At 44.0% G+C, this 18664-nt stretch overlaps 1 protein-coding gene across 3 annotated transcripts in view; it reads right to left on the bottom strand.

The window, feature by feature from the left end:
• Window positions 1-2560: 2560 nt before the first annotated feature.
• Window positions 2561-18664, bottom strand: part of UBXN6 (UBX domain protein 6) — a 58909-nt gene continuing 42805 nt past the window's right edge. For all 3 annotated transcript variants that reach the window (XM_069216578.1, XM_069216577.1, XM_069216579.1), the window contains 4 exons: window positions 14850-15069; window positions 9823-9953; window positions 9488-9633; window positions 2561-3114 (listed from right to left, as the gene is read on the bottom strand). In XM_069216578.1, coding sequence (XP_069072679.1) covers window positions 2986-3114; window positions 9488-9633; window positions 9823-9953; window positions 14850-15069 — 626 coding nt within the window. In that variant the 3' untranslated portion in view covers window positions 2561-2985. The remainder of the gene's footprint in view (window positions 3115-9487; window positions 9634-9822; window positions 9954-14849; window positions 15070-18664) is intronic.

Genomic DNA, 18664 nt, shown 5'->3' with positions numbered 1-18664 from the left:
CTCTGGACAAGATGTTACCTGTTGAATCTAGCGCACTCAGGATTGCAACATGTATCCATTAAAGTTCATCTAGCAGCCATTTCTCGGATTAGAAGAATGTCCGGGAAACCATCTCTTTGGTCTCAGAGGCTCATAAAGCAATTCTTAAAGGGTCTTTTTAGGTCCTATCCTCCAGTCAGGGCCCCTCTTCCGACAAGGCAATTGAATATGGTTCTTGGCCAGCTAATGAAGAAACCATTTGAGCCCATTCATAGGGCAAACATCAGATATCTTACATGGAAGGTAGCACTCCTCCTTGCGCTTACGTCTGTGCGTAGGGTTAGTGAAATACAATCATTCATGATACAGGAACCTTTTTTACAATTCAAAGAGGACAGAGTTATCTTACGCACCAATCCTAAATTCATACCCAAGGTCCCCTCAGACTTTCATCTTAACGAACTTGTGGTATTGAGGACATTCGTCCCTAGGCCTCAAATGGCGGCAGGAAGACCCCTCCACTCGCTAGACCTGAAGAGATGTCTAAAGTTTTATTTGGACAGGACAAAAGCTTTTAGAAAGACAAACTAACTTTTCATAGCTTCCAGTAACTCTAGAAAAGGGTTCCCAGTAACTAAGCTGACTATTTCTCGATGGATTACAAGTGCAAGTGTTCATTGCCATCAGAAAGCTGGTCTAACTTTGGATTCTAAGGTGCATGCACATTCAACTAGAGCTGTTTCCACATCCTGTGATGTATTTTCAGGAGTGTTGTTACCGGACATCTGCCAAGCTGCAACGTGGAAAGCAGCACATACCTTCACAAGACACTACTGCCTGGATACTGAAACACTCAGGGATGCAGCAGTTGGGCAGGCAGTACGTAGACATCTAACATCTGTTCCAATGAAGGTGAGCCATTTGGTATTTCCCACCACCTGCTTTTTTTTAACTGTACAAATGCACATTTTCAATAATCTTACAAGTCTTATGTTATCATATTTAGAGTCCAACATAACTGTAAAAAGTGCTCAATCTTTCTTATAATGCTAGAATGTTAATATGTCTACCGAAAATGTGCTAGTTACTTCTTGCTATTATGATTCAAGCCTATGAATCTATGAAAGTTGCAATACTGGAGTAAGAAATAAGTTACCTGTAACTGTAGTTCTCCCGTACTGGAAACTCTCATAGATTCACACACGACCCAAACACCTCCCCTCAGGAGCTCACCTTCATTTTCTCAGTATGGTCTTTCCAGTAGCACTAATGCTCAGAAAATATGAGGGAATATAGCTCCTCACAGGAGGGTTCTAGAGGATAGTGTAACCAGATTTGTGGATTCTGGAATTTGGTCAATTTTTACAAAAATGACTGTGATATGTTACTAATCTAAAGGCCTAGTGCCCCGTAATGTATATGTACATTAGAGCACTGCTTTTGTATAACACCGCGGACTCCCATCTCAACAAAGGGGAAGGATTCAAGCATGTGAATCAATGAAAGTTTCCAATACTGGAGAACTACACCCACAGGTAAGTAACTTATTTATTTCCCAACACCAAACGATAGCTGTAGGCTTTTTTTTATTACAAACAAAAACAGCACTCTCTCACCCTCCCAAAGATATGTCCTAGGATCAGCATTGTGGTAATCAGTGGTTAGTTCAGGAACTCCTCCGCCACACAAAAAGAAAGCACTGGCAAAAGCCATCAGGTCTGGCTTACATTAGGAGTCCCAAATAACATTTAAAAAGCATGATGTACTGAAAAAAAATCGTTCTGTATGCAATGCATCTATGAAATAAATATTTTAATGCATGATGATTCAGCCAATTTGAGAGGTGCAAAATAGTTTATCATGCAAAGAAGGTATGCCATGGAAGGTGGACCAGTCAGTAGCATGAGGGGGTGACTGGAATACTCTTTTGTCGGAGTCAAAGCGCATACTATGTATATTGTACAGAATTAACAATAGGTCTTGCAGACCTATTAAAAATCGCCTAACTGGCTGATCCAGCACTAATTTTTAAAGCAGTCTTGGAACGTTTTTAACACGACTGTGTAAATAGTAGCACCACAAGCTAATTTGCTGCTTCTGAAACCCTTGCTATAGCAGGCAAATTCAAGCAGAGCATCAAATGCATCTGTGGTGTCGCTCTGGACTGCGTGAATGCAGCAAAGCCCATGTGCATTGCACCACTTAGGCTATTTCCCCCACAGGAAGCTTTGTTTCTTCAAAATCTCATTGTGGATTTCCACTTGTAAACTAGATTGACAGCAGTTGATGTTTCTTTTGCAGTGTATCTCATTGACTCCAAATGGACTATCAAGCATGTAGGGTACATAGCGACTTGGTAGAGTCCTGATTGTGTCTGCACCGATGTTGAACCATTTCCTAGAAAGAGGTCTATAAACATGATATCTTCATGGAGGCAAGCTCCTGCTATGGGGTACATCTAGCCTGTCCGAATCAAAATTTCAGGAAATGAGTCATCTACGCCACATATTTCACTACACAGTGTGATGCTCTAACCGCTATTGAGCAAAATGAGAGAGCAATGACAACAGTGGACACAAAGTGTTACATATTGTTATTTTAGTTAAAATAAATAAAGCTGCAATAAGTACATAAAAATATTTGTAGTGTTTAAACATTCTTGGTTTAAACTCGTTTTACAAGCAAAGACAAGGGGCACCTTAATCCGAGGCTTGAATAAGCTTCAATACTCTCCCTCTAGGGGACTGCGCATAATGATTTTAATTACAATGTAAAGGGAAGCCTCGGAGGAACACTTCCTGTAAATCAGTGCAGTGGGCATTCAATAACCTGTAGGCAAGAGATGACATCTCACATTAAAAGATAAACACAGGCTGCCCTCAGCATTTATTCATTTCTACAAGTTATGCGAGACGTCCCTTGGAGGCATTATGTCTTTTGTAATTACAAAAAAGATGGGAGAATCTCAAGGGGGAGAACCAGCCTTAGATCTAGGTCCACTTTCTTTCACGAAAGTGTCTGGACATCAGCAAGTAGTTCCGTCTTCAACACATTCATACTGCTTGTTGCTCCAGCAGCTTCCACATCTTTCATCACTGCGGTGTCCCACTGAAATGTGAGCAAGGCAGCTGGAACCTGCAACAAAATCAGGAAAGATATATTAAAAGAACTCTCATGACAGAGACACAATTTAAGAGCCTTGAAAATGTTTGATCCTATAAAGATGCACTAGAGGAGGATGTGTGGCAAAAAAACTGTTGTAGTTTCCAACAAGAAGACTGTTGAAAATATCACAACAGGGGGTGTAAGAAAGACTGGCAAATTTCTGTGAAAGGCCCTCTGTGGGAAGACATCACGAACAATGATGCAGGAAAACGTGAAAGCCGTACCTGTGAAAGTACACAAAACCAAGCATTCATATGAAACTAATAAAGCATGCATTTATATTCCATTGTAAGTCTATTGTCAATTTCGGATGGCACAAGAATTTGAGAATTTAAACTAATCTGGATTGCGTACGCAGAAATCTGAAATTTCCTTCAAAGGTTAGAATGAAAATGTCACTTACCCAGTGTACATCTGTTCGTGGCATTAGTCGCTGCAGATTCACATGTTTGGCACAGTCCGCTGCCTGGTGTTGGGCTCGGAGTATTACAAGTTGTTTTTCTTCGAAGAAGTCTTTTTTGGTCACGGGACCGAAGGACTCCTCCTTCTTCGGCTCCATTGCGCATGGGCGTCGACTCCATCTTAGATTGTTTTCCCCGCAGAGGGTGAGGATGGAGTTGTTTGCTATAAATAGTGCCCATGCAATGGAGTGAATATGTATGTACGTTAAGAGTTTATAATAATTATTTACAAATGTACAAATGTTTAAGATTTAAGATCTACTTCTAAACGGCTACAGGCTTCCCGGGGAGGCGGGAGGGTACATGTGAATCTGCAGCGACTAATGCCACGAACAGATGTACACTGGGTAAGTGACATTTTCAGTTCGATGGCATATGTTGCTGCAGATACACATGTTTGGCATAGACTATAAAGCAGTTACCTCCCCTAAAAGCGGTGGTTTAGCCTGTAGGAGTTGAAGTAGTTTGGAATAATGTTCTTAGTACAGCTTGGCCTACTGTAGCTTGTTGTGCATTTAGTACGTCTACACAGTAGTGTTTAGTAAACGTATGAGGCGTAGACCAGGTTGCAGCCTTACATATTTCGCTCATAGGAATGTTTCCTAGAAAGGCCATTGTAGCACCTTTCTTTCTGGTTGAGTGTGCCTTTGGTGTAATAGGCAATTCTCTTTAGGCTTTAAGATAGCATGTTTGAATACATCTGAGTATCCATCTAGCAATGCCTTGTTTAGAGATTGGATTTCCTATGTGTGGTTTTTGAAAAGCTATGAACAGTTGTTTTGTTTTCCTGATTAGCTTTGTTCTGTCAATGTAGTACATTAGTGCTCTTTTGATGTCTAATGTATGTAGTGCCCTTTCAGCCACGGAATTTGGTTGTGGGAAGAACACTGGCAATTCAACTGTTTGATTTAAATGGAATGGTGAGATTACTTTTGGCAGAAATTTTGGATTTGTTCTTAGAACTATTTTATTTTTGTGTATTTGAATAAATGGTTCTTGTATGGTAAATGCCTGTATTTCACTTACTCTTCTGAGGGATGTGATTGCAATGAGAAATGCGACTTTCCAGGTTAGATATTGCATTTCACAGGAATGCATGGGTTCGAAAGGTGGACCCATGAGTCTTGTTAAGACGATGTTAAGGTTCCATGAAGGAACTGGTGGTGTTCTTGGTGGTATAATTCTTTTTAGCCCTTCCATGAATGCTTTAATAACTGGTATTCTAAATAGAGACGATGAATGAGTAGTTTGTAGGTAAGCAGATATTGCTGCGAGGTGTATTTTTATAGATGAAAAAGCGAGATTCGCTTTTTGCAAATGTAGTAAGTATCCTACTATATCTTTTGTAGAGGCATGTAATGGTTGTATTTGATTGGTATGGCAGTAGTAAACAAATCTTTTCCACTTAGATGCATAGCAGTGTCGAGTGGAAGATTTTCTAGCTTGTTTTATGACCTCCATGCATTCTTGTGTGAGGTCTAAGTGTCCGAATTCTAGGATTTCAGGAGCCAAATTGCCAGATTCAATGATGCTGGGTTTGGATGCCTGATCTGTTGTTTGTGTTGTGTTAACAGATCTGGTCTGTTGGGTAGTTTGACATGCGGTACTAGTGAAAGGTCTAGTAGAGTTGTATACCAAGGTTGTCTTGCCCATGTGGGTGCTATCAGTATGAGTTTGAGTTGGTTTTGACTCAACTTGTTTACTAGATATGGAAGGAGAGGGAGAGGGGGAAAAGCGTATGCAAATATCCCTGACCAACTCATCCATAGAGCATTGCCTTGTGATTCGCGGTTTGGGTACCTGGATGCGAAGTTTTGGCATTTTGAGTTTTCTTTTGTTGCGAACAAATCTATCTGGGGTGTTCCCCAAATTTGAAAGTACTTGTTCAGAACTTGGGGGTGAATTTCCCATTCGTGGACTTGTTGGTGGTCTCGCGAAAGGTTGTCTGCTAGTTGGTTTTGTATTCCTGGAATAAATTGTGCTATTAGGCGAATGTTGTTGTGAATCGCCCACTGCCATATTTTTTGTGTTAGGAGGCACAATTGTGTTGAGTGTGTTCCTCCTTGTTTGTTTAAATAATACATTGTTGTCATGTTGTCTGTTTTGACAAGAATGTATTTGTGTGTTATTATGGGTTGAAAGGCTTTTAACGCTAGAAATACTGCTAACAGTTCTAGGTAATTGATATGAAATTTTGTTTGGTGTATATCCCATTGTCCTTGAATGCTGTGGTGATTGAGGTGTGCTCCCCACCCTGTCATGGAAGCATCTGTTGTTATAACGTATTGAGGCACTGGGTCCTGAAATGTCCGCCCTTTGTTTAAATTTTTGCTGTTCCACCATAGAAGCGAGAGGTATGTTTGGCGGTGTACCAACACCAGATCTTGAAGTTGACCCTGTGCCTGTGACCATTGTGATGCTAGGCACTGTTGTAAGGGTCGCATGTGTAGTCTTGCGTTTGGGACAATGGCTATGCATGATGACATCATGCCTAGAAGTTTTAGCACAAATTTTGCTTGTATCTTTTGGTTTGGAAACATAGCACTTATTACCTTGTGGAATGCCTGCACTCTTTGTGGACTTGGAGTGGCAATTCCCTTTGATGTGTTGATGGTTGCTCCTAGATATTGTTGTGTCTGACACGGTTCTAGGTGTGATTTTGTATAGTTGATGGAAAACCCCAGTTTGTGAAGGGTTTGTATGACATATGTGGTGTCGTTTGCGCATTTTTTTACTGTGTTGGTCTTGATTAGCCAATCGTCTAGGTAAGGGAACACATGTATCTGTTGTCTCCTGATGTGTGCTGCTACTACTGCTAGACATTTTGTGAACACTCTTGGTGCAGTTGTTATTCCGAATGGCAACACTTTGAATTGGTAATGTATTCCTTTGAATACGAACCTTAGGTACTTTCTGTGAGAAGGGTGTATTGGTATATGAAAGTACGCATCCTTTAGGTCTAATGTGGTCATGTAATCTTGCTGTTTGAGCAGTGGAATGATGTCTTGTAGTGTGACCATGTGAAAATGGTCCGATATGATGTAGGTATTTAGTGTCCTGAGATCTAATATTGGTCTTAATGTTTTGTCTTTTTTTGGAATTAGAAAGTACAGGGAGTAAACTCCTGTGTTTTTTTGTTGTACTGGTACTAACTCTATTGCATCCTTTTGCAGTAGTGCTTGAACTTCTAGTCCTAAAAGTTCTAAATGTTGTGGTGACATTTTGCGTGTTTTGGGAGGGATGTTTGGTGGGAATTTGTGGAATTCTATGCAATAGCCATGTTGGATTATTGCTAATACCCAATTGTCTGTTGTAATCTGTTGCCAAGATTGGTAGAATTGGCTTAGTCTTCCCCCCACTGGTGTTGAGTGAAGGGGTTGCGTGACTTGAAAGTCACTGTTTAGGTGGAGGTGTTTTTGGAGTCTGGAATCTTCCCCTACTCCTTGGGAATTGACCCCCTCTATATCCCCTGAAACCTCCCCTTTGGAATGAACCCTGATATGGTGTGGTTCTTGTTTGTTGGCTGGTGGTGTCTGTGGGTTGGCCACGAAACCCCCCTCTAAATGGAGTTTTTCTAAAAGAGCCTCTGCTCTGCGGGGAGTAGAGTGCGCCCATGGCTTTGGCCGTGTCTGTGTCCTTTTTAAGTTTTTCAATGGCTGTGTCCACTTCAGGGCCAAAAAGTTGTTTTTCGTTGAAGGGCATATTAAGGACAGCCTGCTGGATTTCAGGTTTGAAGCCTGAAGTGCGGAGCCAAGCGTGTCTCCTTATGGTGACAGCAGTGTTGACTGTTCTCGCTGCAGTATCGGCTGCTTCCAGTGAAGAGCGGATTTGATTGTTTGAGATCGTTTGTCCCTCTTCAACTATTTGCTGCGCCCTTTTTTGGTATTCTTGGGGAAGATGGTCTACGAGAAGTTGCATCTCATCCCAGTGTGCGCGGTCATATCTGGCCAGTAGCGCTTGAGAATTTGCGATGCGCCACTGGTTGGCTGCCTGTGATGCTACTCTTTTTCCTGCCGCATCAAATTTTCTGCTTTCTTTGTCCGGAGGTGGGGCGTCGCCAGATGTATGGGAATTTGCTCTTTTGCGAGCTGCCCCTACTACTACGGAGTCAGGTGGTAACTGCGAAGTAATAAACACTGGGTCTGTGGGTGGTGGTTTGTATTTTTTATCCACCCTTGGGGTGATGGCTCTTGATTTTACGGGCTCTTCAAAAATTTGTTTTGCGTGCCGTAACATCCCTGGTAGCATTGGGAGACATTGATATTGGCTATGTGTAGCCGAGAGGGTGTTAAATAAAAAATCATCCTCTATAGGATCGGAATGCAGTTGGACATTGTGGAATTCTGCAGCCCTAGCCACCAGTTGCGAGTATGAGGTACTGTCCTCTGGCGGTGACGGCTTTGTGGGGTATGAATCTGGATCATTGTCCGGCACTGGGGTGTCGTATAGGTCCCAAGCGTCTTGATCCGGATTATCTTGACTTATGGTAGTTTGCGCTGGTGAGTGCATTTGTGGCGGTGTTTGTGCCGGCGATGCCTGTTGTGGTGGAGAGGGCGGAGGCGTGACTTTTTTAACCACTTTGGCTTGTGGTTGTGCGTCATCCTTGAGGAGACCGATCCTTCTTTTCCTCATTATTGGGGGAAGGGTTGATATCTTCCCTGTGTCTTGCTGGATGTACAGTCTCTTTTGTGTGTAGTCTGATTCTACACTTTGGAGCTCTTGTCCAAATCTGTGCATCTGGCCACTTATTCCTTGTTCCTCTGTGTAGGATGAAGGTGTGGAAATTTTCGGCGCCGAGAGAGAATCTTTTTTCGGCTTCGGCACCGACAGAATTTTTGTTCCTTTCGGCATGGAGTCTCGGTGCCGATGTTTTTCGGTGCCGGTATCTTGTTTTTGTCTCTCGGAGCCGCTATCTCGGCTCCGAGGTTGCTCCATGGCGGTCCCTCGACCGGAGTCGGGTGTCTTCGCTATGGGCGTGCCCTTTTTCGGCGCCTTCGACGGGTCGCCTGTTTTATGGGTCGAGCCATGGCCTGTTGGCAGTGGCGTCCCCTGGGCTTTCGTTTTCTCGATGGTTTTACTTTTCGACGTCTTACTCACAGTTTGTTGCTGTTGTTCGACGTCGGAGTCTCCGGATTCTGAGTCCGGAACCGAGAATGTTTCCTCTTCGTCGTCGAAACGTTGTTTTGTCGGCGTGGACGCCATTTGTAGACACCTGGCTCTTCGGTCCCGGAGTGTTTTTCTGGACCGGAAGGCTCGACAGGCCTCACAGGTATCCTCCTTGTGCTCGGGGGACAAGCACAAGTTACAGACCAAGTGCTGATCTGTATAAGGATACTTACTGTGACATTTTGGGCAGAAACGGAACGGGGTCCGTTCCATCGGCTTCGATGTCGCACGCGGTCGGGCCGACCAGGCCCCGATGGGGGAATCGAAGCTACCCCAAAGTCTTCCGATGATCGGTGTCGATGTACCTAACTATCCCGATACCGAACGGAACAATACCGACGCTTTCTTCCGAGATTCTGACTAACTTTCCGAACCGAAACACGGAGCGAAAAGGAATACGTCCTAACCCGACAGCGGAAAAAAACAATCTAAGATGGAGTCGACGCCCATGCGCAATGGAGCCGAAGAAGGAGGAGTCCTTCGGTCCCGTGACCAAAAAAGACTTCTTCGAAGAAAAACAACTTGTAATACTCCGAGCCCAACACCAGGCAGCGGACTGTGCCAAACATGTGTATCTGCAGCAACATATGCCATCGAACAAAATATTACTAGCATCCACGGGTTAAAGGTGGACTGTTGGAATTGTTCTCCTCTGGCTTAGGCATTATCCACTGACATGTTCTGTTCTTTGGTTTACCAATCAGCACATCACTTACTAGCCCACATTCGTTGAAAGGGGTGTTCTCATCCTCCAGTTTCTGCCCCCCTGGGCCAAGTAGCTCAAAAGGCATCCAATCATTCTCCAGCGCTGCCCTCACAAATTCCATGAGAGCAGAAACCCGCTCACGAGCATAGAAAGTTCCTGAAAGAACACACACAACATAACACCATGAGGAATCCTTTGACTTATTCTGGGAATGATTATTCAATTAATTACACCACCACCTAGGGCTCTAATAAAACTAAGTGATGGTAGATTGCACTGTAAGTCCACTCTGCGCCCTGATGTTAGCGAAGCTTGTTTCTCTGTAAGGACTACTTGCTTCTTCACCTTGCATGATGAGTCCATCAGGTAACCGGACTCGGAGCAACGTGTAATTATACTTCCGCATCTCCCTCTTCTCCTCTTTCTCTCGCATGGCTTTTGTTCTCAGCATGGAGTTTCTCTCAGTTGCTTCAGCCCTTCACAGAAAACATATTGTTAGTTAACAAGACAAGGATGTTTGCATCAACCAGTGTAATATCCAGCTACATCTGCCTTCCTTTTTCCATCTTTAATACAGACATGAGAACATATTGGACATGCCGACATTACATTAAAATTCTATTTCCTTACACTGTCCTCCCTTTAATAACATGGTCTACTACCAACACCATTGAGTCAAATGGGGAGGCAAGATTGAAGCCAAAATATCGACTGGTCACAATATCGTGACCTGAATTTTGAGGGACAAAATAATCAAAGAGGTAAGTGCACAGAGGGAGGGTACTGATTTACTATTCTTAACGCCACATTTACATACCTCGAAAATATATCACCAAGGTACGTATGTGTGGAGGTAGGTATAGGAAATCTATACAAACTTACCTTTCAATATTTTGTCCTTTAATATTCTGGTCATGATATTGGGACTGGTGATTTTTCTGGCTTTGATATTCCCAGCCCACACCGAGACACTCAACACCAGCCATCACGAATATTCAGAATGTGAAACCAGACAAATATGCTGGTAGTTTCTATTCCCACATGTAGATGTCATTTACCATTTGAAAGCAAGTACTCATGCTTCTATGAACTGCAAACTTCACTTTTCATCAAGGAACTTTAATTCATAAATAATGAACAGCTCCACCAATTAGCGAGATCCATAACTACTTATTGAAAAAGTAAACTTTAAAAAAAAAAAAAAGATTTTGCACTCATAACCACGCTCCAGTTTCATTGTGGCCAGGAGGCTTAAAGCCTACACATACCAAAACAATCCACATTTACAGCCACATAACCAAATAAGGAAATACCTCTGCATTACTAGAAAGCCAACACTGTAGAGGATATTCTAGCAGACTATGGCCCTCATTCTGACCTTGGCGGTCTTTTCGCAAGACCGCCGAGTTACCGCCGCGGTGAAGACCGCCGACCGCGGCGGTGTGCCGCTGTGCGCATTCTGACCGCTGGGAGCGTTCCGCCGGAAAACCGCCAGCAGCCACACTGGCGGTCGGCGGAAAAGTGGAGACTGGTCAACCTCCACCGCCACGCCAGCAGAACACCGCCCCCAGAATTACGACCCACATTTCTGTGTGGCGGTCTTCTGTTGGCGGTCTTCTGTTGGCGGTCACGTCCCTATGGCTCCCGTCGCCTCCCGGAGGACCAACGCACAAGGTAAGTTGATCGTCCGTGAGGGGAGGGGGTAGGGGGGTGTTGTGTGATGTGTGCGTGCATGGGGGTGTGCGTGTGAGTGTGTAGAGGGGTGCTGTTGTGTCTATGGGTAATGTGTGCTGTTCGGCAGGTGCGCATGTCGGCATGTATGTGTGCGGGTATGTGTCCCCGTTGTGTATGTGTGTGTAGGGGGTGTGTATATGTGCATGTTGGGGGTGTGTGCATGTCGGGGTACATGTATGTGCATGTCGGGGTGGGGGTGGGGGGGGGGTTCGTACCAACTCTGGGGGGTGGCAGGGGGGTGGAGGGTGTGGGGGGAGGACTCGGGTGGGTAGTGGGGGGTGGGGGAGACCCCTATCAGTGCCAGGGAAGGAATTCCCTGGCCCCGATAGTGCTTACCGCCATGGTTCGCACGGCGGTTCCCGCCCGCAAGAAACCGCGGCGGTAGGCAGGGTCATAATACCCTTGGCGGTCTTGGGACGACCGCGGGGCCGGAGTGCGCAAACTCCAGCCCCGCGGTCATGACCGCCGCGGCGGTCGGAGCGGAGAAGTAGCGGTCGGTCGCGGCGGGGACCGCCGCGGTCAGAATGCCATTTTTAATACCGCCGGTCTGTTCGCGGTCCGACCGCCGTCTCTCCGCCGACCGCCAGGGTCAGAATGAGGGCCTATGTCACATAACTTAGCTGATAGTTTGTTGTTTTAGATAATTAAGTATAAACTTCCTGCATTTTTCTAAAGTTGCAGTAAAATTAAAAAGAATTATAAGCCGTAACTGTATTAATAACCCTTCCATAATCTTGCCTTTGTAATAGAAAATGCAGGAAAACTCCTTTTGAAAGCAGTAGTCTGGAGAATCATCCCAGAATGCAGCCAGAGAGTAGATTCATTATCAATGGCCAAGGGAGTATGGCAGAAGGTTTCAAGGATATGTAGGGACTGTTTATGAATTTAATGAAATTACCCCAGATAGAGAAACAGGATTCCAGTATACTTGTCCTTTCCATAAAAGGACTGTGATGAATATCAATAAGGAGCATCTGATGATGTAATGGTGCATATCAGCACACATTTTGGTCAAGTACGTTTTGCAGAGTGGCCTGAACCATATATCTCTGAACTGGAATACCAATCCAGTATTTCTTGATGTTGAGAAAACTGATCAACTTTAGGCAATGTACCATAACCAAAACTTTTCTGAAGAGAACAGCAAATGTGTTCTGACCTCTTGGTGAAAAGATACAAAACCAATTTACGACTAAACCAGTTGACATCCTTATAGCAGTAAGGCAATTTATAGGCTAAGGAAAGAAAAGATGAGATCACAACTGTAATTATAACCTTATGACACTTGCAAATATCTTGAACTTCCTAGTTCCTTTGGTTCTATTGAAGAAAACTGAAAACCCTTTCTCCATTTGGAGATCTGAAGTGGCCATCCTGCAAAGGATACATTCAGAAAGAATACAGGTGTTGTGTAGCCATTTTAGTTATAGCTTCATACAAGTTATTTTAGCGAACTAGGCCTGCAGCTGTGCACTTTAACCTAGATATATTTTATTCAGCTTTGTTTATTATATTTAACAATAGCCACATTTGCGGTCTTGTTTTATTTTCTCTATCTAGCTGTACTTTGCCTAGGCCAGCACTGCGTTTTTAAACAAGACATTTCTTTCACTCTGTGCTTTTCTCAAGGCTGCAGTAAGATAGGTTTCTGGCAAACGTGGTAACACTTTGTCTCTAGTGTTCATAGAAACATACACATTCTTACATAGGGATCCTTTCTTGGAACATCAGCTGTTTTATTATAAAAACACTACTTTGACCCATGTAAGTTAGAGGGAGATTCCAGCCAGATGACCACAACTATATACTGATTGCTTTGTTACAGCTACTTATGTAGACTACAGACCTCTTGCTCAGGTATGAGGGATGATGTCTTTCCAGGGGAACCTGAAGGGCAGAACTAGAGCTTAACATGCTGCGCTCTAACATAGCCTGGGTATAAGCTATGATTCTAGTGACAATATAGTAGCGTTATTTTTATGCTTTACTATCCTTGTCACAATTTTAATCCTGCCATGCTTTATCGTCCTAGTTATTGCAGTACATGCTTTATATCTAAGATGCAGTTGCTTCAATAAAACCTTATTGAATTTTATTCTGCCTCTGATTGTCCTTGTATATGTGAAACTAATGTAACAGAGAAACGGATGAGATCTGAGTGACCACGATTTCCCTGAGGAATCAATTGTCATGCACTCAACTGCCCAAACATCCCTGCTTCTGGGTGGAGATGAGGCACTGCTAGTTAGCCAGAGCAAAAACCAGATTAGGCCAACAGGTGTCACCTGTAATGGGTTCAGACTCAGTCCCCCACAGTGCAAGTGATACTGCCGCCCAAATCCAGTAGTTTAATTAAAATAATGAAAGCCTACGCAGCACAAAGAAGCTCATTCTCTTAAAAGATATAATGGCATCTCATTAAGAGGTTGCACAGAAAAAATTCCCTATCATTTTTTTTGCATGCAGTAGCTCTATTATCATTATTTTTAATTTTCATATTTTTATAGGTAAATGTGCGACATCTATAAATACGGAACAGCAACACGCCTCGCTGAGGTGCATCAAAGTAATACTGCTTTACACCCCTCTGGCTCTTTTCCTGTTTTTAACATTATATGTGAGCCTGTGACTGACAGCGTCTACCCCACGTCACCTAAGAAGGTGAAGAACTGGGGTGAGGGATGGTAGGCCTAGAGGAATTGGGAGATCATTCAACACAGAAAAATGAAAGTGAATTTAAACTTTTGTATCTCTCCAGTAATCTCAGCTTTTCATGTGAAGAAATGTCAACATATTCCTTCGCCTGCATGGAAAAAAGCCAATGTCATACCATAAACACCACCAGGGCTAACACTATCCTGCGTCTTTTATCGGGGGAGGGGTGTTATCTTTCAGCTCAGAGGTGGCAGGTGTTTAAATTTTTAATGTTTGTGCTTTGTATATCCCTCGCCACATTGTGCGTCTTGGCAGACATTTTTATCTAGTCAGAACTCTATTACTGTTGCCCTGGTATCACTCCTTTGCAGTGTCGTTCTCTCCGCTGGCCATGGCAGAGACTGGGACCTTGGGACTTTCACCCCTTGTTCATCTGTGAAGGGCTAGGCCCGCTTCCATCCATGAGTGGCCACTTTACTGGATCCCAGTGTGCAAGGAGGAGAGGGGCCTCTCCTCAGTGCTGTACCTGCGGACAATGCAGGGAATCAGACCATAGCTAGCCAGGAACGTAGCAGCTGCCACTGCTCTGCCACATTAACTCTAATATGGATGTACTTTGTGCTGAAGGGTTGGTTGAAAAATAGAGCCACAACTGAGAAACTGACCTATCTGTAGTCATCATGTCAACTTCACACATTATTTTATATGATAGTTCCATTTTAAAAAGACAGGATGATAACATTATTTTTAATTGATACACTTATCTTGGGTTGAGAAATTTAGTACTTATGAATTTAATTAAGATATTCAGATTGGTGAAACAGAATTCCAGCCAAGTAAACGTTTTAGAAAACAATTAGTCAATTGCACGTCACCTAAAAAACAACTGTAACCCTTTCCTCCAAAAGCAACCTTCTCACATTCTTAGTGCTGATAAGCAAGGGTCACATTTTTACATACATGCTTTGGCATAGACTACTCACCTTAGCTTTTGTTCACGTTCAATCTCTGTTATGCTGAGATTGTAGAAGTCCTCTGGCAGCTCAAACTGGGAAGCTTGTGTGGAGGGCTGAAAGATCTGCATGTTTCTATCTAGCATGGCCCTCACAGGTTCTGCACTCAGCAGGTTCTCCCGATACTGCTCCAGGTCACTTAATTTTTCTAAGGCCTCCTCTTTCAGCACAAAGAATTCTTCCTCTGATTCTGTAAGAACAAGGTACCTTTACTTCTCAAGGCAACTCTTTCCAAACGCCTGTCTTCAACATTTTATCGCTCTGCCTTTTAGGTGGAACTGCAGCTTGGATGGGGTCAACTGTTGTTGCCCTCTAACTGACGACACAACCTCTAAGTCTAGCAAGCAAGCAGTAAAAACAAATGGTGCAACGTTGTTCTATAGTCCTTCCTTATCTGATATACTACACCTTTGGGTATAATGATTGCATATTCCATAGGGGTCCCAAACCAGACAGCTCATTGCAGTCTGCAAACAATTACATACTCCAAATAACCGAAAGCTTAGGAAATTAGTTTCACATCCAATTCCCTTTGCACTATTCCAAGCATGATAATGTGTCTGAATTACCAAAACGCATTGTGCAATATTAACACTGCTATTTAATCGAACAGGATTCTCCCCATAGAAGGTAAAAAAAAAAAAAAATATGGAAAGCCAGGGATCACCGCTAAACGTTGCTAAGAGTCCGACCTGATTCCCCCTTCTTCTCCAGGCAAAAAAAGCATCTATTACAGTCAGCACTATTCACTAATTCCCACCTACACATTAACAAACAACAAAGCATATTGATTTTTATCCAGTATTGGATCTTTCATAAATTCACATGCTTGAATCATCCCCGTCGTCAAAGTAGGAGTCCCACTGTACATCAAAAGCAATAAGCACAAAAAACATTTTTCCCATAGGCTAAAATGCTAATCAAATGACTCATAGCTTATTCTTGCCCTTTTGTGAAAAGACCCAAACTTGGCTCCTGGCCAATCAGGCACCAGCACCCTCTAGGATACTCTCCAGAGATGCTCTTTCCCTCAGATTTTCTACCGCACGCCGTGTGAAGGGAGTCTCCCTGAACTCTGCTCAGTTTTCTTCTTCTGACATGAAGATTTTTTTCTCAGAAAACTCTGAAAATGTCAGATTCTTCCATGAAAGGTCTTTTCCGCTCTTGTAAGACCTGTGGCAAGAAGAGGCTGCATGTGGATGAGCCACATAAAGACTGCTTATATCCAGTACACCAGGTGAAAGACTGCAAGATATGCTGCACTTTCTCTGCGAAGACCCTCAGAGACTGAGAGGGTAGATTGTTGACATGGTTACAGGCAAAATCCTGTACTTCAGGTGAGGAGAGTGAGTCAATGGCCGCATAATAGGTCCAGATCTGAGGATCTGGGACAGGCTGAGGCATCTAGGAAACGTCACAAGATGCACCATAAAGAAGGTGCTAAGGGCTTACAAGGCTCAATTTCATCTGAGTCATCACACCGTTCTCCTTCATCTGAGCCTTCCACCTCTAAAAAGGTATCTCTCAAACTTAAGTCGATAATACCACCACTATCAACGACAGTTTTAACATCTACCGTCTCCACCGCCTCGTCGACTACGTTGACGTCTGTGCTAAAAGCTCCTATATCTTCAGTTAGACCACCGTCGACTAAGGCTCATCCAGAAAATACTTTGTCTCTGAAGGTAACGTCAACACCATCGTCGACGAGAATACCGTCGACGAGACTAAAGTACCATTGGTGAGACCATCGCCTATGAAATTACCGCCGAGGACACAGTCGTCGAGAGTACCGTCGACGAGACCGTCGTTGATGGAGAAATCATCCACGACATCAATTCCGTCGACTGGACCAGCGACAATGCCAATGGTCGCGGTAAGCAAGGATGTTAATCCTTTTTCCTCTGGGTCTCCTGATCTTCACGCTACAGTTAAGAGTACAGCGATGTCTAGGTCTACAATATATCCACAGGATACTTCACCAAGTAAGGTAACAACCTTGCTGCCTAGTCATCTTCTGGACTGGGAAGAGTCAGATGAGGGCCCATTTGGTGATGCACACAGCCCATCCCAGTTGAATGTTAAGTATCAGGAGGATGAGGATGAGTACGATCAATACCAACCTTATTATTCTCATCAAAGACTATTACGAACCTCCGCATCAGCCAAGAGACACTGTGCAGATACCTGCCTCCTTGATTCAGGACTTACAGTCTATGTTGCAGGATTACAAGAGGAGGTTCCCAACTGCAGCGGAGGAACAACCGCCTCTTCCAACCTCTCCAGTTACACCAAGGTGTATACCTCCACCTCCAGCAACTCCTAGGCCGACTACGCAGTCTACATTATCCGCTCCCCCCAGAGATGTTTCTACATCTGGGGATGAAGGAGGAGAGATTTCAACACCGCAACATCCTAGTGATGAATGGGACGATTATTTAGCCCCTGTTCCTTCACCACCACCACCTCGTCGTCCTTCAGCTTCTCCACCGGAGGATATAGGTGGGTTACACAACTTGATGGATAGGGCGGCCACACGATTTCACTTGCCAACATCAGTCTCACAGTTGGAATGCTTCCTCCATGACTTCAAGGAACAAGCAAGAAAGTCTGTGAGGGTGATTCCTATTATAGACTTCATTTGGAGTGAGGGTATCAAGATCATGCATAACCCAGCGACTGTTCCACCAGTTCCACAGAAGCTTGACAAGAAGTATAAGGTGACACAGGACTCTCCAGCATGTTTGACAGGGCATCTTTTAGACCTGAGGTACAGTCCAGAATTCTAAACATGCCGTACAACTGAGTATCTCTCTTCGGCAAGCATGTAGATGACGCATTACAGGCCAACAAGGCCCTGGGTACTTTGCAGTACTGAAAGCAGCGCTTTCGGGGAGCAAGAGGTAAGGGTTTTTCAACATTTCGAGGCTCCTACCATAGACAGTATCAACAGCCTCAATATAGATCGGCCTATCAGCAGCATTATAGGCAACCATCCACAGCTTCCTATGTCAGACAAGGCGGGAGGAGAAAACAGAGTTCCCCAGCCCAGGATCAACCTTGCAAACAATGATTCTTGTCTGGCACCGGCTACGCTTCCACAGTATTCGCAGGGCCATCAGGTGGGAGCGAACATCTCCAATTACCTTCAGATTTGGAAAAGCATAACATCTGACAAATGGGTGCTGGATATAGTGGCTCAAGGTCATACGCTGAAATTTATACAAAACACACCACATCATCCGCCAGGAAAATCCAAACCACTTCATCTTCACTTGCTCCAGCAGGAGGGTTTCCTAATGCTCGCCAAGGGAGCGATAGAAGAAGTTCAGGTGCAACACAGAGGGCTCGGATTCTCTTCCTGGTTCTTCCTATTAAGGAAGAGGTCAGGGGAATGGAGGCCAATCCTAGACCTCAGGAAGTTGAACAAGTTTCTAAGGAAGCAATCCTTTCGTATGATCACACTGTCCGATATCCTGCACCTTCTGAACTCTGGAGATTACATGACAACTATGGATCTCCGGGATGCTTATTTCCTCATACCGATACATGTAAAGCATCGCAAATATCTCCGCTTCACTGTGGCCAGTGCCCATTATCAATTCAAGGTCCTCCCATTCGGCTTGAAGTCAGCGCCACAAATTTTCACGACATGTCTTGCCCCAATAGCAAGTTTTCTCCGCAACAGGGGTTTTCAGGTCTTCCCATACCTGGACGACTGGCTGATAAAAGCCCCTACATCGCAGCTGGCGTCCAACGCTACCAATGTCTGCCTAGAACTATTT

The sequence above is a fragment of the Pleurodeles waltl genome, chromosome 12 (assembly GCF_031143425.1).
Source record: "Pleurodeles waltl isolate 20211129_DDA chromosome 12, aPleWal1.hap1.20221129, whole genome shotgun sequence".
Classification (NCBI taxonomy): Eukaryota; Metazoa; Chordata; class Amphibia; order Caudata; family Salamandridae; genus Pleurodeles; species Pleurodeles waltl.
This window is presented reverse-complemented; position numbering and strand designations above follow the sequence as displayed.